The following is a 22,906-nucleotide window of genomic DNA, read 5'->3' as shown; positions in this document are numbered from 1 at the left end:
TGTTTATTGGGGTGGATGGAGATGGGGAAGTCATGGAAATACCTGGGGAGAGCCCTGATCTTCATTGTGATAAGAGAAGGGGTATCCTGAAACAGGTGTGTGTTAAATGGCAGGCCCAGACTGAGAACTGATATTAATCACTCTCTTGGCAAGAGAGAACCCTCCAAATCTTGGGATGCCGTGCATAGATAAGTAATACTTGCCAGTGAATAGAAAATAAAACAAGTAGCGTAGGAAGTTCCAAGTTGAGTTTATTATGCCATGCCAGGTGATAACAAATAATGCCAGTAAATTCGTGTAAAGTATGAGAGACTCCAGGACAGCTAATTATAACACTGGACAAAAAGCTGCTCTAGAAACAGGAACGCCGAAGGAATGAGCTAGTTAATGTGAAAGGGCCCTGAAAGAAACCAGCCTCTCAATCCCCACACCTTCTCTCATTTGTCGTTGTTGAACCATTTCAAGGCCATTCTGCAGTCCAAATTGCTGGACTAGAAGCTAGCTCCCTGCCTCCCCCACCCCTCAAGAATAAGATCATTTCTTTTCTTTTTCATTTTCCTCCCGAAGAAGAGGCTGCCACCTAGTTCGTCGAGAATTAATTTTTTTCCCCACAAAAGAAACTGCTTAGAACTCTAATATCTGGAAAAATAGATACCAGGTCCTCATTCAATCCAGATGAGTATGCCTAGAAGCTACTGTGGTTTAATCTCATTGCAACAAATCACGCCAGAGGAGCTGCTTCTGCTTAGAATGTTACCTGGACAATGAATGAAGTTTAGAATATACAGTGGGTTTGATAGTTGGTAACAACCTGGCAGTAGGAGAGTAATTTCATCACAATCTCTCCACTTTCCAGAAGCTCGGTCTGGCTCAGCTATTTAAACCTTGCCATCAACTTCCTCTTCCAGTTGTCGCTGCTCCAGTTGGCGGAGACTCCCAAGAAACATGATATAGTAGGCATTGCAGTACACTGGCTGCTTGTTGGGGTTGGAATAGACTTGCTCAGGTTTGAGGGATTTGAAAGGGTTCTCTCCGTAAGCAGTGACATGAGCATCCAGGTCCACCAAAATCTGCAAAGAGGCTGCCAACTCCTGAGAGCTGTAGGGAAGATGTGAGAAAAAACACCGGTGTGCTGAGGATAAGAGACAGAGAAGGGAAAGATTGCTCCAGGGCCTGACATTCCTAGACTCATCAGTTCCAAGACTTACTTAAGACTGGACTAGTAAGGCCATCTCTCCCGCTCCAGCGTTTCACTAAACCCCTTGTTAATTTGCATGGAGTTTACTCCAGGCCATTAGAAAGTGAGTGGAAATGAGAAGAATTCTTACTGGATGGCAACAGAGGAAGAAAGGGACTTAGTATATAAAGGTGAGTGAGTCACAGAGGTGCCACCCATAGGAAGCAGTCAAACCTGTAAACAGTGAGCAGTGTGGGAATCTTGTAATCACGAAGTAGCAGTAGGGTGGGCAGCCAAGCTTCCATCAAGTCTGGAGAGGAATGGAAACCTATGGAACAAAATGGAAAGGTGAAAAGACAGGGAAAGAGAATTCTCAACTGTGTCTACTCCACCCCTTTTTATGCTCACCTCTAACCCTCCTCATTGCGACCGGCACCCACCACAGGCTCTTCAATGGAAAAATCTGAACCAGGGTAGTACATTTAGCTAATGATCAATGAAGGTTATGGCTAAAGGTCAATCCTATTGTTTAACCAGGTCAACATAAAAGAGTTTCAGAGATAGAAGGAGTCCTGGTATTGGGCTGCAATCCTCATGGTCAGCAATTCAAAACCACGAGTAGCTCCAAAGGAGAATGACTGGGCTTTTTACTCCATAGACAGTCACAGTCTTGGAAACCCACAAGGGGCCACTATGAGTCAGCATTAACTCCATGGCACTGAGTTTTTGGTTTTTTTGAAAGATAGAAGATCCAAGGTCAGGATTCTCGAGGGAGTCACTTAATATCCCCCTGAACCTGTAACACTTACCTGGATGGAATCCCACAACCAAATCTGGATGGGCTATCTGTCCAGTCTCTACTTGCTCTTCCCAGAAGTCATGATAGAGACCCCTGTGACTGCTAAGCTGAATTGTGCCAGGCTTCAGGGATGAAGTTGAGGTGCTCTGTGAAAAGCCAGTAGCCACATCTACACCAACCATGATCACATGGAGGCCATGGTGTCCAGGAAACATGTAGGTAAGCTCATCATAGTCTCCAGGACGAGTGAGGAACGTCTCCACATGGGAAGCACCAACCACATGCACTGTGCTTCCCCCAGTCTTCCCAACATCTATCCCCAAGGCTTGAAGGCCCAGGCCCAGTGTTAAGGGTCGTGATAAGGCATCTGTCAGCAGCCGTCTCAAGGAGCCCTGGAGAACATCAGAGGCTGGCCTTGGTTGCCTTACACTGGCCCACAGGTTGGTCATGGCCTGGCTACCTAGCACAGCATCCAGTGAAGCATCTAGCTGTAATGCTCGCATAGAAAACCAGGTGTCCCAGCCCTGTATAATTTTGGTTGGCCGTGACCAAGGTCCTGAGGGTAGGACAAAGTCACCTGCAAGAAAGAGAGAACAAGTACAGTGTCTTGATCCTTCTTTGATATCCAACTTCCCTCCTCCCTAATATTCAATATTCTCTCCAAGTTCACTTCCCCAACCTGAGAGCAAGAGTGCTCTAGTTCCCTGGCCCAGTTCCTCATTAACAACAGGCTTTCCCTACAGTGTCCAACATGGCAATGTTTCCCAAGATCACCACTTCACCTGTAACCAGAAGCCATTCCATAAGCCGATCCACAGCCACCAGCTGCAGCTCTTGACAGACCCTTTTGTGTACTGGCCAGTCTGACCTCTGGCACTCTGGACCGCAGTAATAGACGTTTCTGCACCTGAGGGGGATGAGATATAGAATTAGTACTACATCATAAGGGTTAGTGAAGCCTGTCTAGAAAGAGAATTGCTATTCTTGCATCTCGAGAATGGAAGATCACTGGGTAAAGAAAGTGGGGAGAGGAATGACATGATCTACCAAATTTAGAGACTATTTGAAGGGGCGGGTAAGAGCAATTGGGAATTATTCTTAGGGCAGAGTAACACGTTAGTCTGCATCTGGAACTATCACCATTCACATCTCTTAACAGAAGACAAAACAAACAAACAAAACTCCTGGGAGTCTCTGACTGCCTCCCTCATCTCCCCCACGACTGATGCATTTCTTACCCTCTGGATAATAAAGAAGATGCTCTGTGCTACTAAAACCAGACAGGAGCTTCTCCTTGTTCTAATCTGTTTGTGGCTTGGATCATGCAATATGAGGAGTGGGGCCTACATTATTTTGGAAAATCCTTCAACCATTCCTCTAGGAATGATTTCCCCCGCCCCACCCCCGCACACTGTACTACCCACAAGTCACCTCTTGCAGCACCGGAGAACCTTTGAGCCTGAAAGGCCACTAGGGAGTGCTCTACATTGAGCACAGAATCGAAATGTGTCCTCCAGTCTCTGAAACATTTCTTGAGGACATCGAAATCCAAAGCCTGATATGGGGATACCCCCGTCTATCACCAACCTGCAGAAACAGCAGAATGGAAATAGGACAAAGAACATGTACAAAACCTCTCAAATCCCCCCCCCCCCCACACCTAGCCTCCTACACAGTTCCTACTTTTCATGTCTCCTCCTCCCATCACTACTCTTCACAAATTATATTCTTCTATAGTCATAAAGCTGACACGGAAATGTCTTCATTGTACATATTCTTTACTCCTCAAACGCTACTCCCTCTCCACCTCTGAAATCCATTCTATCAGAGGTAGTATTCCCTTCTCACGGAACTGGACACTCACTTGTATTCATCATAGCTCTTCATGTTCAACTTCTGAAGGATCAGCTGGGATAGGCCAGGAACATTTTTCTCCAGAGAGAAGAAGCCAAGTGCATCAATGCTAGGACCAGGCTTTGAGAGCGTCAGAGGCACAGGGTTCACAGTCTTAGGTGGGGTCATAACCTTGGGTGGGGTTTCAGCCATGGGAGCCACTGGTGAGGAGGGTTTCTTGTGTCGTCGTCGTTGAGACCGTGGAGCCATGCTACCTGGGGTCTATCTGTAGAGCAAACATTGATGGGCTTCTTCCAAGTGGACCCATGTCATGTGTTCATTTTAGAGCTAACCTTTTACTTCTCAGCCCAGTCTCTCTAGGTCCATCTTAGATATCAGTTAAGATTATTTACTATTGTAGTTGTGAAAAAGAGGGAAATCATGACATATGAATAAGATTTATAAATATATGTGTAATATATGAAATTCTATTTATAATGTGATTATGTACATTGTCAATGCATATTAAAAGATATGAAGTCCACATGGAGGAAGCACCCCAGCCTGTGTGATCATGAGGTGTCAATGGGATCAGGTATCAGGCATCAAAGACTCAGAACAAAAAAATCATATCAATATGAATGAGGGGAAGCGCAGAGTGGAGACCCAGAGCCCATTTGTAGACAATTGGACATCCCCTTACAATCACAAGGAAGAGATGAGCCAGTCTGGGTGCAGTATAACACTGATGAAACATACAACTTTCCTCTAGTTCTTTAATAATCCACCACCCCACCCCACTATCATGACTCCAATTCTACCATACAAATCCAGCTCGACCAGAGCATGTACATGAAACACAGCTAGAAACACAGGAAATCCACGACAGATAAACTCTTTAGTACCAATAATGAGAGTAGCAATATCAGGAGGGTAAGGGAAAGATGGGGGGAAAAAGGAGGAGCCAATCATAATCATCTACATATAACCCCCTCCCTGGAGGACAGACAACAGAAAAGTGGGTGAAGGGAAACATTGGTCAGTGTAAGACATGAAAAAATAATAATTTATAAACTACCAAGGGTTCGTGAGGGGAGGAGGATGGGGGAGGGAGGGAAAAAATAAGCTGATACTAAGGACTTAAGTAGGAAGAAAATGTTTTGAAAATGATAATGGAAACAAATGTACAAAAGTGCTTGACACAATGGATGGATGTATGGATTGTGATAAGAGCTGTAATGGGTCCCCAATAAAATGATTTAATAAAAAAGATCTGGCAGGGTTTATTTAAAACTGATTCAGAGGAAGGAAAGGAGGGACTGGAACTGGTGCTGGGTGACCTTTTTATAAGAATAAATTCACACTCTATTAGTGCATTTTATTTTTTTAGTGTATTTTAAAAATCAACTTAAAAGGGAGGGAAAAAGAACAAAAAGTGTTTATAATTGGGAACTTGGCCAATATACTCTAGTTGGAGAAATGAAACACGAGTGTTTTTTTTTGTTTATTTATTTTAAGGGTAATGGATAAGTTTATTATCTTAACATGGCTTCACTAACATGTAAGACTTATCAAATTATGCTCTCTAAATACATGCCACTTGTTATTGTTGAATGACATTGAAAACCATTTTAAAAGATACACCATCATATATATAAGCAATAAATTCAGAAGTATAAAAATGAAATAGAAAATAAACTAAGAGCTGTGTAGTGAAAGCAAATCAGATGCATGCACCTGCATGCAAGCCCACGTGCACACACACAATCTCTAAAAGGAAAGTTTTGAACTAGAACTACTTATCCAGCCACTTAGGTAGGCCTCTATAATCTCCTCCTCCTTCCCTGTGCCTGTCTCCATGCCCATCCTTCTACAATGGCTGAGTAGCCAGAAGGAACCATCTCAGAAAATGAGAATTCATTTATTAAATAAATATTCATTGGTAAAGAAATAGTTTCAAATTACAATGTGGAAATAAATATGGAATAAATCATATAAATGTCTTATAAGGAGTAAGGCAGTATACAAATCCTGTAAGAAAAGTTAAATTAAAACAACTAATGGGAGATCAGAAGAAGCTAATGGGGAGCTTAAGAAAGACTTCAAGAAGGAGGTAATACCCAGAATAAACTTTAAAAGATGGGAATAATTTAAATACATGGGAGGTGGAGGAAGGAATTTCAATCAGAAGAGTAAGTGTAAGCATAGAAAAGTAGATGGAACATTCTAGAAATGAAAGCAACAAAATGGTCTGAGTTTGTTTGTTAAATTTAATCCATCCCCCATTGACATCAGCAGATTGATCTGACTCATAGAAGAGAGTCGTACTGTTCCATCAGTTTTTCAAGGCTATAAATCTTCATGGAAGCAGACTGCCGCATCTTTCTCTCACAGCGCAGTGAGTAGGTTCAAATACTGGGTGCTTTAACGACTGTGCCACCTGGGCTGTTTTGTGAAATCTAAAAGGTATCGGATACAAAATAAGCAAGATAGATCCAGGTCAGCTGCAATGTTAAGGAGTTTAGACTTTCCCTAAAAATAAAGGGACTTTGATTCAGATTTTGGAGCTGAAAGCAATAGATGGGCTGTAGATAAATTTATATATTAGCAATATATAGAATGAATTGGGGATGGGATAGACTAGAAAAAGGAAGATGAGCAAAAGGTGATACAACAGAGCGTGCAAGAAGTAGTATCGGAAGACTTGTTCATTGCTAGTTAAAAGGTAAAGTGGTGTAGCCACTACATAAAGCAGTTTGACACGTCCACAAAAAGTTAAAAATAGAATTATCCTGTAATCCAGCAATCTGATTCCTAGGTATGTACACCAAAGAAATGAAAACAAGTACTCTCAACATATACTTGTATATGCAGCTCATAGCAGCACAATTCACAATAGTCAAAAGATGCAAACAGCCCAACAGTCCATTGCAGATGACTAGATAAATTGTGGTAGAACTTTACAACATTTTCAACCATAGCAGGAATGAAGTATGAATACAAGCTCCAATGTGAAGCAATCTCAAAATATTATGCTAAGTGAAAAGGTACTGTGGTAGTTACATAATTTCATATCAACTTGATCAAGAAAGTGCAGGGGGGTAGTCTGGCCTGTCAATCAGGTCAAAGCTGGATGGTGCCTCCTTGTGGGCATGGCCTTCTCATAAGGGTCCCAGGAACCTCCTTTGCCTTCACCTTCCTCTTCTTGAGCCAGGTAGAGACTTGCAAGAGTCCTGTGATACTTCCACTGTCATTGGCACCACAAGACTTTGCTGCATTCTGCATCATTGCATGTGGCTTCATGAGGCTCAAGAGGGACTTATGGACTAGTACCTATCTTATGGACGTGATCTGGATTGGGCTGGGATGTTTGCTTCATATGAAGCTCTTCATGCACATACGAGGGGGTACCCCTGCAAAAAAAACCCAGGAAAATGCTGGGCGAAGCTTTCGTAGCATGCATCCTGCAACCCCGCCCCACCAGGTGATCATCGGGCAACTCTAAGTTAATGTACCTAAAAACAGCACTTACCTGGCTTCGCTTGAGGCGACTTCTTTTTGTTTCCACAAATGATAGGACAGCAATTTGAAATGTAGAAGAGGTGAATAAAAAAACAAGAGAGGTGCTATCAGCCACCCAAACGGATGAATGAGTTTGAACATTGTTTCCAGGAATGTAATCGCAGATTTGATAAATGATAAATGTATTAAGTGTATTAGAGAGTGTTTTTATAGTGATGTTTGTTTTGTAAAAAAATTTAAATATATAGCTTTGAAAAAAATTCCAGTATTTTAGGGTTCCTGTTCATATATAGGTGTCTCTGGATTTGTTTCTCTAGTCCACACAGGAACAGAAGGTCACAAATTAAAGTATTCCATTTATATTAAGCATCTAGAATAGGAGCAGGGTGTGTGTGTGGGTGGGGTGGGTGAGGGTAGTAACTGTTTAATGGGTTCAAGGTTTTATTTTGGGGATAAAAATGAACTAGATAGAGGTGGTGATGGCACAAAACTGAATGTACTAAATGTTATTCAGTTGTTCACTTTTAAATAGTTACTGTTAACACTTGATTATAAGCTGAGTTTTTTCAGCATATTTTTTATGTTGAAAAAACCCTTCCCCCCCAGTTTTCTGTGGTAAAATTAGGTGAACTTTACCCCAACAAGGATTGGAGGCAGGAGGAAGAAAGGGGAGGGGCAAGGGGGAAAAGGTAAAGATTTATTGATTGAGAAGCTAAAACCGTATTCACCCCAGATTAACTGTCTCCAGGGAAAGGGAAATGCTAGAGGATAAAAATGATGGCAGGATGAGAATGATGATGGCAACAAATGTACTTGACACAATGGGTGGATGTATTGATTGTGATAAGAGTTGTGTGAGCCCCCAATAAAATGATTAAAAAATGTATCCTGAAGCATACAAACCCAATCCCCCGCCTCCCCCACTATCATGATCCCAATTCTACCTTACAAATCCGGCTAGACCAGAGGATGTACACTGGTACAGATAGGAACTGGAAACACAGGGAATCCAGGACAGATGATCCCTTCAGGACCAGTGGTGAGAGTGGCGATACTGGAAGGGTGGAAGGAGGGAGGGTGGGGTGGAAAGGGGGAACTGATTACAAGGATCTATAGATAACCTCCTCACTAGGGGATGGACAACAGAAAAGTGGGTGAAGGGAGACGCTGGACAATGTAATACATGACAAAATAATAATAATTTATAAATTTCCAAGGGTTCGTGAGGGGAGGAGGATGGGGGAGGGAGGGGAAAATGAGCTGACACCAAGGGCTTAAGTAGAAAGTAAATGTTTTGAAAATTATAATGGAAGCAAATGTACAAATGTGCTTGACACAATGGATGGATGTATGGATTGTGATGAATTATGTGGGCCTCCAATAAAATGATTGAAAAAAAATGCTGACAGGAGTTGGTTCTGTGAAGGAGGCACCTTTTAAAGTTCAGATCAGTGATCACATCTTATTATAAAAATGCTGTAAATGTTTATCTTTCTGGACAGTATCTGCAAGGCTATAAAGTAAAACTACAAAATCATTATTCAGCTGAAGTGTGGATGGCAACAAACAAAGCCTCCCAGAACTATCCAGGTGATGTAACAAAACCTAAGGATATGAGATTTATTTTAGGGCTTAAGCATTTCCCTTTACTGAAGGGCAAGTGGAAATGTCTGTCACACTCGGGGAACCCATTTCCCACAAGTGAACTGACTCTCGTCCCTTCACTTTTAATCAACATATATGAGAGGGCACCCCCCAAATAAACAGAAAAAAGCTCCACTTAGCAAAGTTTTCATAGTCCGCATTTTTCCTGCTAGGTGCGCATTGAGCAACTTGCTCTGAGTTAGTGCACCCAGTGGCATCGCTTAGGAAGGTTCTCTCTGGTCACAGTATTTTCGTCAAAGTAGTTTCGCTCAAACCTCATTTTTGTGATGGCAGATTTAACAGAACAGTGTGTGGCGGTGACATTGTTTCCTGCGTGGGAAAAGTGCTACAGAAACTGTTGTGATGTTGAACACAGCTTACAAGGAGATAGCATTATAGGGAAGCTCAAAGTGTACGAGTGGTTTTCTCATTTCAAAAAAGGTGAAATGTCGATGACAAACCTCATTCTGGACGTCCATCAGCTTCCTCAGTGGACCAAAAAAATTTCAACAAAATTCATGTACTCGCGCTCAAAGAATGACAACAGATCATTGACGAGACGGGGAAGTTATCTGGACTATTTTGGAGTTCGGTTCAGAGAATTTTCACGGGAGATTGGGAATGAGAAGGGCCACTATCAAATGTGTGCCTCAGGTTCTGACTGACCAGGAAAAAGAGCACCTAGTGGAACATGCCATGCTTTTAAAGAACTCCGAAGCAACCCAGACTTTTTCCCAAGGTCATTACTGGTGACGAGACATGGTGCTACTCTTGTGACCTGAAAGCAAACATCGATCATGCCAATGGAAGATGCCACCGCCACCTCGCCCAAAAAATGCTCGCCAAGTGAACTCAAAGATGGACAATGCTCATTTGTTTTTTTGATGTGAGGGGGACAGTGCATTTGAAGTTTGTTCCACCAGGTCAGACTGTTAACTGAGCTTCCTATTTTGAGGTTCTGAAAAGATAACACAACAGACTGGAAATTGGTTTTGCCACGACAATGCACCTGCTCATGCAGCCGTGTCAGTGTGCTAGTTTTTGGGCAAAAAGCAGCATGCCTTTCTTGCCCCATGCCCCTGACTCACCTGACCTCACTCTGTGATTTCTTTTTGCTTCTGTGAGTGAAGAGGGATATGTATGAAAGGACAGCGATTTGATGATGCCTAAGAGGCGAAGAAAAACAAAGCAAAACGAGGAAGGTGCTGTAGCCATTCAAACAGATGAGTTTGAAAATGTTTCCAAAAATGGAAACAGATTTGATAAATGTATTAAATGTAATGGAGAATATTTTGAAGGGTTAAGGTTGTTTTGTAAAAAAATTAAATATATAGTTTTGAAAAAAATTCTGTTTTTTTTTAGTTTTCCCTTGTATTATTGTAACATTTAAAAAAACATTTTATTGGGGACTCATACAACTCTTATCACAATCCATACATACATCAATTGTGTCAAGCACATCTGTACATTCTTTGCCCTCATCATTTTCAAAGCCTTTGCTCTCCACTTAAGCCCTTGGCATCAGGTCCTTTTTTTTTTCCTATCATAACATTTTCAATACTATTTTTCACCATGCATCTGCTCTATCCACCCACCTTTAGGCAGGATAATCTTCCTTTAAGATAATCTATGTTTCCTTTATAGGTAGGTTGGTTACGTCTTTGATCTGAGACCATCCTAGGGTCTTATATCCCAAGGGTTATAAATATCTTCCTGATGTTGTTCAACCATAAAGCCTTACTGCTATAAAGGAAACTCTCTAAGGTCAGAAGGTATTGCTTCATTTATCTCTGTTTCCAAGGTAGGAGGAGTTTCCTCTAAGGAAGGTTAACTTGGCTTTCTGAGGGTTGGTAAACTGGCTAGAAGTCAAAAGGCTCACACAGCATGGGGTGGTGGGGATGAAATCCTAGATCAATCTCCTCTGTGTCTAGAGGATATTTCATGACCCAAATGAGCTAACTTTCTGGCAGAAAGGTAAGAAGGTAAAAGAGTGAGGAGCCAGGTCTTTGCATTTGCATCTATATATATCAACAGACTCACAACTAAATTTCTGTGCCCTTGGTCCAGATTCAGATCCTCAGGTTCTACAGGTCCTGCAAAGAGCCCCAGGCTGCTCCAAGTCTGGGAGTATCAAAGGTGGGGTGGGGGGTAGAGTAGAAAACAAAAGAAACAAAACAGATGGGACAGAGGGAGAAATGGCAAAACTTGTGGCAAGTTCTCAGAAATTTCCAGAGCCCAGAGCCTACCCTATCTAAAAAAACACAATTACTTCATCATTACTACAGTCATTCCCAGGGACCTGGGTTAATATACCCTCAAAAACCTAGGCTTTATAATTCCAGTAACTAGGGGGAGGGGTGGTATAAATTCTAAGAACTAGAGAGGAGACATGAACTAGATAGGCATAAAAAAATTCTTATCCTTTATCTCTAACTCCAAACCAAAATATGTCTATTCCTAGATCTAAGTCTCCCATCTTTCTCGTTATCACCAAAGCCCCAAGTTTCACAAACAGGTCCCCAAAAACAGTCATACTCATACCATCTCCAGACCAGGACCCATCTAATTTCTCTAATTCACCAGAAAACACAAACTGTCTTCACAGAGTAGGGAGGTAAATTACGAATCAACTTGGTCATTGGAGGTTCTCAAAAGGGACCGAGACAGGGAGCAAGAAAAGGAGAAATACCCTAAGAACAGTGCTCTTTTAACTACATCCGGCGGCTTAGTCAATGATTAGCACTCGTTGGTGTGATAAACTAAGCAAGCAGACAGGTTGATGGAAAGGGAACTTACCCTGCTAAACCCTCGGCTTCCTTCCTTCTCTCTCCTCCAAGTGAAGTGAATGCTGATCGCCTCAGCTCTAAGTTGTGACTGACTTGCAGCTGTCCCTTCATATCACTTTCCTCTGCAAACTGCTGAAATGCTGGGTGCCTGGGAGTAAGTGTGGTCTGCCAACAAGGCGGCCCAGGCTGAGTCCTGCCTAGCAAGGCAAGTGGAGAGCTGGTCTCTCTTGACCCATGTTCTCTGCCAACAGGGCTCAGGACACTGCCAACCCTCTCACACTCATAAAGGCCAGACAGGCTGAGGGAAAACCTCTCACTCAGGACAGCATTTCTGCTCTAAGTTCAGAGCTTTAAAACACACACACACACACACACACACACACACACACACACACTCACTCACTCACTCACTCACTCACTCACTCAATCACTCACTCAACATCACCACCCACACCCTGGGGTTCAAGAAGTTTTTGAAAAGGACAGACATTAGCCAAAAGGGGCAGGAACTCCTAAGGTCTTAGATGTCAATCTAGACTCAGATGAGTTTTCTAAGTTCAGTGTCCTTTTTGGCATAACAAATATTGCTCAAACCAAGCTCCACAATGTTCAATCTAGGTTTGAATACAGCTACAAAACTGAAGAGGAAGAGAACTGGCCATTTATTAAGGTACACAAGGGAATTAATTGTAGAACAAACATTCAGAATTAATTTGTAAGATTTACTTTAAAACGAAAGGAAGATACTATGTGAGTGAAGGTGTCATAATAAACATTTGGGAATATTAATTAAGACAAAAATTTTAGTGACTAAAGCTAAGACAAGAACAGGATGTCATGGTAGATGGAAAAGAATCACCCCACCATTGTCTCTCATTCAATGTTTCCTATAAGAAATGCTGATTAGTGAATTCAATGTTACATTTCTTATTTCTTTCCACTTAAAAGGTATCAAGCTCTAAAACCTATGAGAATTGCTAAGACAGTGGTCCTGTATGACCATAAGATACATAATTTAACTTACATCTGGCTTCATCTGTTACTTACCTGTCTCAATGAACCACCATCAAACTGGGGAACAGAACCCTGGACAATATGGCCTGAAATGTGGCAAAATTAAATCTAAAGATAAACACATACAAAAAATGCTCCCGAAAGAAACTCTCTAAGTGTAAAAAGCATAAACTATAAGTAGGTGTGTGAAAGATTCACACAGCAGGTAGCTGTAAACAAAAGAAAATGTCTTAGAACAACTTGAAAACGTGATTCATTTTAAGCTCAAGTTTTAGGTCAATTTCAAATTAAACTGCCAGAAGACCAAGTGTTGAGTTGTGTTACAGTAAGTACAAGAAGTCAGAGGTTGTCTTTCCTAACCCAAAAGTGTCATCTTGGAGCATAAGTGTGGATGATAGGTAGAAATAAAATCTGATATTGAAATGATATTTATATGTTACCATCATTACCCAAAGTGAACAGGTTACAGCAGAGTTCCTACAGTAAGAACAAGCCACAAAGAAAGACCAGACGATCCACTTTGGAGGAATCAGACACTGACAACTATGGGCAGCATAGGAATATTGTTTAAACCAGGCAGTTTCCTTTTGTTGTACACGGGGCTACTACGAGGGAGAAACAGACTCCACAGCACCTAACACCAATTTGCTGGCCCAAAAGATCCCTGGTGGCACAGTGGGTTGTGTGCTGGGTGTGAATGAAAGGTCAGAGATTCAAACACACCAGCTGCTCCAAGAAAGATGAACCTTTCTGTTCCTGTAAAGATTCAGAGTCTTGGAAATTTTAACAACCCATTCATTCTACTGTAGGAGCCATGGTGACAGTGGCAGCTTACATACAGGGCTGCTAACCACAAGGTCAGCAGCTCAAAATCACCACTCACTCCACAAGAGAAAAACAAGACCACCTACTCCAATAAAGAGTTGCAATCTCAGAAACCAACAGTGGAAGTTCCACTCTGTCCTAGAAGGTTGCTGAGTTGGAATCGGCGTGATGGCAGTGAATGTGGTTTGTTTTGAGTTTTACCCTGCCATGTAGTACTGCTGCGAGTTGGAGGGGGCTCGAGGACTGGGCTTATTACCTAATCTAAGGGAATCTGGTGGTGTGATGATGAAGCACCTGGCGACTACTGTGAAAGCTGGCAGTTTGAACAAACCAGACACTGTGCAGGAAAAAAGACAATCTGCTCTTTAAAAACCTAGCCTAGAAACCCTCTGGGGGCAATTCTACCCTTCTACAGTTCAACCTTACTCAGGGGTACACAACTACTACAGCTTGCTCTTGCAGCCATTTACAGTCACAATTTTGAAAGAACTCAAGTTTTCACAAAGCACATTCATCATGAATTGCATTTTAAAAACATTACTTCCATGGCTCCATGTGAATGTGGTTCTGAAGATTTAAAAAGTTCCCATTCAGCAAGGCAGGAGGAACTCTGCCACTCTTTTTGAGTTCTGTCCCTTCTATTTAGTTTTTACCATCCACACACATTCTTCTTCTGTGCTAATGATTTCATGATTCCTAGAAACTCTCTTTAACCCTAGTAATGGTCCTGATTGCTAAAGAGGTTCTTGGTGTCTGATATACCTGGTAAGTGCTCCCTTTAGAGATGTGTAACTTTCATAAAACAGTAACATCAAAAATCTTTGGAGTAGGCAATCCATAAAAAAGTTTTTGAGGCAATTCATGTATTAGTATGCAAGGTACCATCACAGCAAATAGAAGCTGTTAAAAAAAAAAAATCACAAAACTTTGGTAAGTTTTATTTGCTACTTGGAATTGGTAATAATATGCATTATGATTTAAGCCAATTATTTATATGTCATTTTAATTATTGTTGAAAATAATTACAATTACTATGTAATATAAAAAGTTGAAACCCCCATAATTTTCAATTTGCAAAAATCTAATACTTAAAAAAATCCAATATTTTTCCTGATTATACCAAAAATGGTCAGAAAAGGCAATATAACTTTTTTTCCCATTTTTTAAAACATCCAATCAATCTCTAATACTACTGTAATAAAATCCTCGATAAAATACAGTATTATCCACAATAACACATTTTCTTCCAATAAAGGTTAAATAAAGAGGGGCTTACAGTATTAGATTTAGGAGGCCTGTAGTAGTTATCCAAAGTCCTTTAGGTTTCAGTTACTAATGCTCTCATGTACAAAAATTTAATAAAAATATCTATTTTTTTAAGTATCAAGAATTTAATTCACCAAGTCACTATGAACTATCTAGAAGAAATCTCTAAGGGCTATAATTCCAGCTCTATTATAGGATGTTATGATTTGCATGAGGGTCAGATCAGATTTTCCAAATAAAAGCCAACACAGAGATAGGAGCAGCGGCCCATGCATGGAATTTATTGTGTGCTACTGTTTATAAAATACTCAAATAGTCCTGCACATGCATAATATTTCCAACTGAGACAGGAGACCAAACAGGGTGCACTTTCTGGCAAACAAAACAATAAATGGTTCCGCTGCCTGGAGCTCTGAGTTGTATTCCAGGGCATAAAGGAAGCAAGCCACCAAAGTACAGGGGAATGCCAAACTACAGTGGCAATCGATACAAGTCAATAACTGTGAAAATCAGCACATGGCTCCATTTAGTTTCACCAAGCAGTTCAGTAGCTATCAAAACAAAAATTTCAGCATGCAGTCTTGACTTATGCTTCTCCACTAACATCTGAAAGATTGAACAGAACCATTGCTTCTATGCTGGCATTGCTTAATCAAAAACACTTCCAGAACATGAGAAAATTTCCTTTGCATTAAAACATAAAAATGACAGTAAGCCAACAGCAAATCACCTTGGTGGCTATTTAAGCAACTTGAGTACACACAATAAACTAAAATTTTTCATAACATCTAGGTAACCTATACATGTTGTACCTGTACATCATAGGTCTATATATTAAATATTTGCAAAATGAAAACATGCATACACAAAATACGTCAAGTTTTACAGACATGATTTGAATTAAAATTTACGCTGGCAATGTACAAACTTCTTTTAAAGTACCTTAAATGAGTAATTCTGTAATTCTCAGATTTTTGAAATTTAGATGTTTTCTTCTTAAATCTTTGGGGTATTACATTTCAAAAGATCTGGGCAAAAAAGATCCTAAATTACTTTTCTGATTTGTGTTCAAGTAAGAGAGTTCTGCCTAGAAGTGGATTATGTGTTCATAATTGAAAAATACAAACACTATGGTACAGAATTAGCCACATTTAAGAACTACAGACCTGAGGTCAGCATTTTATACCAATGCCAACTGGGTTTCTTTACATTTTGCCCATAATTCAAAATACAGCATAGTGACCTCAGAAATGTATTTTAAGACCATGCTAATTCATCCTTTAAAGACATTTCATGGAAAGAGGGAAAAAAAAGTCTGCACTAGCTCTTAGGATTGTATTTGAAGTCATGGTTGAAAAACAAAATCTAATTCTACTGAGGGAAAAAAGAAACCTCATTTGTAAACGTAAATGTGTGAACCACAAGCATAAATGGAGGTGTAGATGTCCTCCACTGGAAATTGCCCCAAGTCCCTTGCTCCATGCGCTCCATCTTGGCAGCGATGACCCGATCTTATCAGATAAAGCAGCAAGTCCCAGGGCCCTCAAGCCTCCATCCAGGGAGAGGGCTGGGGTCTCAAAAGCACAATGGTTTCTCCAGAGGGACTGTGACATTTACAGTCAGCTTGGCCAGCCGACCCCTCCATCTCCTTGGGTGATCTGTCCATTCGGGGCCCAAGATGTAAGAGTCCCTGGGAAGCCGTGGGTCACTGGGCACTATGGTTGCCAGTCCCGAGATTCTCAGTGGCATGTGCGGTGTTCAGAGAATTGAAACCATCTTGCTGTACAGCATCTTTCCGGGGTGGCATTCTCTCATTGATCCTATCCAAACCCTTTGCCTCTTCAAAACTGCAGATTCTATGTGGTGGAGAGAATCCTCGTATTGCTTAACAAAATGCAAATTTGATAAGTCAGTAATTGAAAAGCATTTCTGAGATTTCAAAAACATTAAAAAAATTTAAGACAGAAATTAGCTAAGAGTAACAACACTTAAATCTTTAGTGGAGTCTTACCCCCACCCGATTTTTCCTTAAAATGTGAAATGTTTAGTCCCAAGCACAAATATGATAGCTTCTCAGATGACACGTTACCATAACCCTTAATTAAACTAAGACAAAAAAACAACAGCCACCCCCAAAGTCAACTCCAAGTACTGGTGTGAGGGTTTCAGTCTGACTTCTACTACACCATTTATATCTTTCCTCAGTCCCTCATTTCACCAGTGACTCTCTTAGTAAGGCAGCAACAGGAGCTAATCTTCATCTTCTCTGTGAGTTTCATTAAGAAAAAAACTGAGTAACAGAGAATTAAGAAAATATCAAATAAATCTACATTTGCAGGGTCAGCTTAGTCATTTCCATTAAGACAGGCAACTCTGAATGCTTTAATATGTAGTGATATGCTGTACTATAAGGTAAACAGATTAAATGCTGGTGGCATTTTATATTAAGAAAAGGAAAAACACCAGACTGTCACATGGACATCAGTCTTTGTGTTCAAAATAAAAGAAATATTACTGCTGAACGTGATGAGTCAGTGGGTCTGATTCATCTTGGGCTGTGCAAGCTTGTAGTAAGACACACCCACCACGGGACACTCTCTGATGCCCACCCACACACCACAGATCTCTGCCCAGCACAAGGACTCTGATCGTACCTTTTTCAGCCTCAATTGCCTCAACTGTGGCTGTACAGAAGTGAGCAGAGGCATGCAAAATGAACGAGAGAGATGAGAAGGGTCATATTGTACAGCAGAAAAGGCAATGATCACTTAAAACATCACAGTACCCCATACTCCATCATTTACAAACTTAATATAAATGTGCCCATATCAGAGAGCCCCATTCAATTCCCCAATTCCTGAAGCAGAACAGTTACACACAGCACTATGACAACATTGCTCAGCGCACAAAACACACAGACCTATTTAGAAACACAGACAACTCGACACTCATGAATTTATACTCCTATATTAATTATGTATCTTGAATTCAGCATTTTAATGGTGTTAGAATTTTCTAACATGTTTATTATAACATGTCCAGGGCAATTCTCTAGGGTCACATTATTATGGAATTATAGCAGAAAAGCAAAGAGGCGATTCTTTTATGTCTAACTGAAACAATACTCATCACCAGTTGGCTCCCTAAGGTTTAAACTAGAAGAGGTCAGCAATGTTTTTTCTGTCCCTTCAAATATATGGAGTAACACTTAAGTTGAAAATCTGGTAAGGCTACAATAAAATTTAAGGGCAATAAACTTGGTGAGCTATTCTAAGTAAAATAGTTTTGTAGCTTTTTCTTATGAGACATTTACAAGGAAGGACTTCTTTACTGGGAAATTCCTTTCTATGTTAACATTGATACTCCTTATAGATGTCTAATTAACAGCTACTGGTCTTTAAAATATTAATTTATATTCAGTTTATCATGAACTCAAATACTTGAATGAAGAGAAAAGGTATTATTAAGGGTGTTTTCTAGACCCTCTCCCAACTAAGAAGAAACAAAAGATAAAATGGAGTTTTGCAGGCAATAAATCCTAATTATTTCATGAAATAGACATTCAAGGGGGCTTCACAAAGTTTATGGAAAACTGGAATTAAAAGATAGTAGAATTTTCCACCAACTTTTTGAAGACCCCTCAACAAAGAAAGTTATACGTGGATAAGTCCAAAAGTATTGCTATTGGGATTCCAGTTCATACAGAGACAGGTTTATTCCAAATAAAGTGTGCTTCAACCTGTCTGCCATGAGTGGATGGCTACAGACAAGTTCTCTCAGTCATAAAGTTGTCTGGGTCTCATTAGGGCGTCTGCAGAAAAAGAGTCCCCTCAGAAGGCTGCTTTTGAGGGTATCTGCTGGGTTTGGTAAACTCAAGACAGGTCAGCACAGGTTGTGGTGACTTTTTTTAACTCCCAAAGTATAATATTGATAATAGCTTCTCAAAGAATCCAGGGATATCACAGGGGCCATTCCAAAGGAGTTAAAACAAACAAACAAAAACAAACAAAAAAACCCTTACAGAACAAAAAACCCAGGAAAGTTGTGCAAGGAATTTTATTCCAGTGGAGGTAGCAGGACTGGCCTATGAGAAATTCATTGGGAAACCTTACTCCATCTACACTGAAGTCTTGGTTCCCAAACTCAATGAGCTTTTGAAGAGCACACTATGCGAGTCCCTCTCGGGTAGAAAACGTCTGTTGTCAATGAAGAGAACGCAGTGGGAATCTATGCCTTCAAAAGTATATAGCCCTAGACAGAAGATACGTTGAGAAGCAATAGCTTCACATCTTGGGTTTGTTTTGTTTTTAATTTGTATGATTCTATAGCAATACTGTTTGATTTACCCTTGTATGAATGAGAAATACATTCCTAGCACAGCTTGTCACTGGTTCATTTAGAAAATCTCAATATACTAGATATAAACTTTGTAGTCAAAGGCTCTCTTTTTCGGCTAATTTTGAAAACAAATTGAATAAATAAAGTGCACACATCAAGGACCTGGACATAAGATGGCAGAGAACAGTAATGTCTCATTCTACTCTCCAACTCTTGCACAAAGCACAAAATATTTGTAACAACAACTAGACATATATATGTAACAATATTGCCCCTTATATTTTGCTGCTTCTTCAATAAAGCCAATGAGAATAATTGTTTCTTATAGGACCTGTGATCAGGAAAAATGCTTCCAAAATGTTGGGTTTTATCCAAAGTAGTCATAATATGAAAAGACACTAATGAATCTAAGTAATTAAATTAGACTAAATTAGAAAAGGTTGTTGATCTTAACCAAATAGTAAAGTGAATTGGTGACTCAAAAGAATCAGGATGAACATCAAATAGTTAATATTCCATAACTGTTAAATTATAAATCAAAGCACACACTGAAACGGTTTGATACATAACCCATCTCCACTCTTCAAAATGTGGACAATTTTCTTTATCATTTTAAAATATAATAGGGAAAAATGCCTATTAGATGTTTTAAGAGCCTCTGATCATTTAAATGATTTTATATAAAAAATTTCATAGCGTGTATTATGTATAGTAATTCATTAAGAATAACAATTTTATTAAAAATTGTTATCTGATTATATCAATGGTAAAAAATATACCAGCAAAAAATTTAAATTATGATATGTAACAAGAGACAGTTGAACTCATTCTAGGGGCTTTAAATTTTATATGCAAAGCACTTTCTAAATCAAATTATATTCTCTCTTTTCTAAAGCCTCTAAGGGTACCTAAATTTGCTTTGATCTATATAATAGCCATCACAATCAAAATTGCATTCTAAGTCAAGCTTAAATGCTTAGAATAAAAATTGGTCACTTGAAGTTCAAACATTAAACTGGAAAGAAAAATATCTGACAACTGCAAAATTCTATCTTAAAGTCACAATTTCTCTTTTATTTGTTTTCAGTTATATAAAGAAAGCATTTGATATGGTCTTGACATATTTGAGTATAGTACTACCTCAAATTGTGTTCCAAAATACCAAAGGATAAATCAAGATGAATTTGATATTACTAAAATAGAACAGGCCATATATTTGTCTATACAGGCCCTGGTGACATAAGCCTTATAGTGCCCACTGGCTAAACAAATTTCCATGAACATCCTATCCTTTTAATAAAGTTGAGTAATTTGTGAAAGAAAGAAAAAAAACTTAGAAATATCAAATAAACTAACCTTAAAGCTGTTAAAGAGACAATTTTTATTTTCTGACAATTTTTAGGTCTTGGAATTTCTTTTTGCAATACTTTCAGTTATTCACACTAAAATCATGGTACACATCTTCTAAAATTAAAAAAAATATTAGATAATCTTTAAATAACACACATGTAGCCTTTGTTTTTATTTCAAAATTGGTTTATCTTTTAATAGGGAAATCACTTCACTCATAGCTCAAAGCTTATACTATTGTTAGCTTATACCATTGTCAGCAGAGCTAGGAAGCGATCTTGTTTCCAAAATTAAATCCCTTAAGCTCATTGCCTTCTAGTAACTCACTCTATGCTGGGAACAGACAGTCCCTTTAGCAAAGTGGCTGTCTTTCAAACCTTCCCAGCAGGAAAAGGTGGTTTCTAAGTTGGAGCACTGAGCTGCAGGCTGCATGCAAATTAAGAACAGACAGAAGTAGTGAGCTATTAACAAAGCCCATAATTAGTAGGTACAAATTGTGAAAATTGAAAACAATTTTTGCTGTGGATGCTACATAATACATCCAAGGATAATTGAGAGACAGCTACACTATACTTTATGTATAAAATCCTTTCCGTTTCATTTTTCTTTTCTGATCAAAGAATAGAATAACGTAACATTTTTCTGGGTATTAAAATTATTGTTTCCTACAACACTAGTGCTATCTTTACTGACCTCTTAAGGTTTTCTTAATTTGTTTTAATGGACAGTCATAAAAAGTTTTAAGCTAACTTCTCTAATATCTATAATACTTGTATACTTAAAAAAATCTGGAAGGCTCAGATTGCAAAGAAAGTCAATACAAAAGATTTTTAATTACAAAAAAAGAGGAAACTTCATTCAAGATGAAAATTTGACTGTAATTTCAAAATGTAGTTCTATTTCTCACACATACCAGTAGTGATAGCTGACAATACAATAACATGTAAAATAGAACATGTAAAAAAAAAACAGAACATGTATAGGGTTACAAATAAAGATTATTTGTCTACATGAAAAATTAATTTTTATTAAAAAGCCTTTATATAGGATTGATTGTGATGAGATTATGGAAAGTTAATGGAACTTAAATTTATTAAAAAATTTAAATTAAAATTTCTTACTTTCTTTTAAAAAAATTCACTAATTACAACACCAAGAAGAAACTGTTCATCTTGACTAAGGAAGGCACCAGATATTTTGCTGCTTGTTTTAACAGAATGACTCTTGGAAGGCTGTCAAAAGTGATTGCAATAAAATATATAAATTAATGGTTTTTCACATCACAGCTTAAACATAATCTATTATAGGAGTACTGGTAGCACAGAGGTTAAGAGTTTGGCTGCTAACCAAAAGGTCAGTGGTTCAAATCTACCAGTCACTCTATGGGAGAGAGATGGCAGATGTAGCAATCTGCTTCCGAAAGATTACAAGCTAGGAAACCCTATGGGGCATCTATACTTTGTCCTATGGGATCACTCTCAGTTAGAATGGACTAAATGATAACAGATATGGTCCATAGCACTCACATCATTCTATTTAATCCATACTGGGCTTTCAAAAAAGTTAACCCAGTATTTATACAAATATTTACACCCAAAGAAAAGAGTTTTATATTTATATAAAATACTCAATGAGCCAGATTACAGGAATGCTTTATGTATAATTCTTTTTATTTTCATGCAAAATAAAGGCACACTTAATAAACCTTTCTGATTTTGGCTTACAGGATTTAAGTTCAACCTCTTTCATAACAATGACTTAATTATCTAATGTTACATTCATGTTCAGAATGCACAAAGTACAGCAACAAATGTAGCACACTTTAAAACAAGGTGCTACTAAAGTTGCTTCTACATCAAAAGACAAGTGTCTGAAAGAATAGCTTAACATATTTTTACAGACATACAGCTAACCTAAAGAAAGACAGACAGATTTAGGAAAGCAGCTACATCTGCAGAGGAAGGAAACAGCATGTTACAGACAAGTTAATTATACATAGAACATTTGACAAACACCACAGAAAACAAACTTTGGCATCATTTACCAGGGTACAAAAACCTTGCACAAATCTTTTTGGCAAGTGGAGTGAATAAGCAATGTTCTGGGGCCTGAGCAGACTGTTAATTCTAAAATTAAGTATTTGAAATTTCCAAGTGAAAAAGTAAGCATAGTCTAATACAATTACATAAACTTTAAAAAAAAAAAAAAGGTAAACCTGGAATTACATTCCCATTTTCAGTATGGATATTCCTGAATCACATTCTGAAACTGAGGTTTTTAAAAGAAGAGCATGCAAAAGACAAATAAATATTTTGAACATTGTAATATAAACTGCTCTCATCTGATAAAAAG

The 22,906-nt window shown here is 39.0% G+C and overlaps 2 protein-coding genes across 6 annotated transcripts in view; both read right to left on the bottom strand.

The window, feature by feature from the left end:
* Positions 1–254: 254 nt before the first annotated feature.
* On the bottom strand, positions 255–4,435 carry MSS51 (MSS51 mitochondrial translational activator). Its single transcript, XM_075534105.1, has 6 exons — positions 3,841–4,435; positions 3,408–3,563; positions 2,759–2,883; positions 1,987–2,553; positions 1,412–1,505; positions 255–1,098 (listed from the first exon to the last, which is right to left on the bottom strand). Exons 1-6 carry the CDS (start codon positions 4,077–4,079, stop codon positions 879–881), a joined length of 1,401 nt encoding a protein of 466 aa, XP_075390220.1. The 5' UTR covers positions 4,080–4,435; the 3' UTR covers positions 255–878.
* Positions 4,436–15,120: 10,685 nt separating this feature from the next.
* PPP3CB (protein phosphatase 3 catalytic subunit beta) overlaps positions 15,121–22,906 on the bottom strand; it is a 62,218-nt gene continuing 54,432 nt past the window's right edge. For all 5 annotated transcript variants that reach the window (XM_075534837.1, XM_075534838.1, XM_075534839.1 and 2 more), the window contains 2 exons: positions 17,521–17,550; positions 15,121–16,750 (listed from right to left, as the gene is read on the bottom strand). In XM_075534837.1, the coding sequence (XP_075390952.1) occupies positions 16,572–16,750; positions 17,521–17,550 (209 nt within the window). In that variant the 3' untranslated portion in view covers positions 15,121–16,571. The remainder of the gene's footprint in view (positions 16,751–17,520; positions 17,551–22,906) is intronic.

Source organism: Tenrec ecaudatus, chromosome 16 (assembly GCF_050624435.1).
Source record: "Tenrec ecaudatus isolate mTenEca1 chromosome 16, mTenEca1.hap1, whole genome shotgun sequence".
NCBI lineage: Eukaryota > Metazoa > Chordata > Mammalia > Afrosoricida > Tenrecidae > Tenrec > Tenrec ecaudatus.
Note: the sequence above shows the minus strand (reverse complement) of the source record. Positions and strands in the feature narration are given on the sequence as shown.

What these genes read in the sequence shown, in the direction of transcription:
- MSS51 (XM_075534105.1), bottom strand. Translation starts at nt 4,079, where the DNA reads ATGGCTCCACGGTCTCAACGACGACGACACAAGAAACCCTCCTCACCA. An exon ending in GTTCTCCGGTGCTGCAAGAG is followed by an intron (nt 2,884 to 3,407) that starts GTGACTTGTGGG and finishes CATCCCCCTCAG; the next exon opens with GTGCAGAAACGTCTATTACT. An exon ending in ACACTGCTCACTGTTTACAG is followed by an intron (nt 1,099 to 1,411) that starts GTTTGACTGCTT and finishes TCTTCCCTACAG; the next exon opens with CTCTCAGGAGTTGGCAGCCT.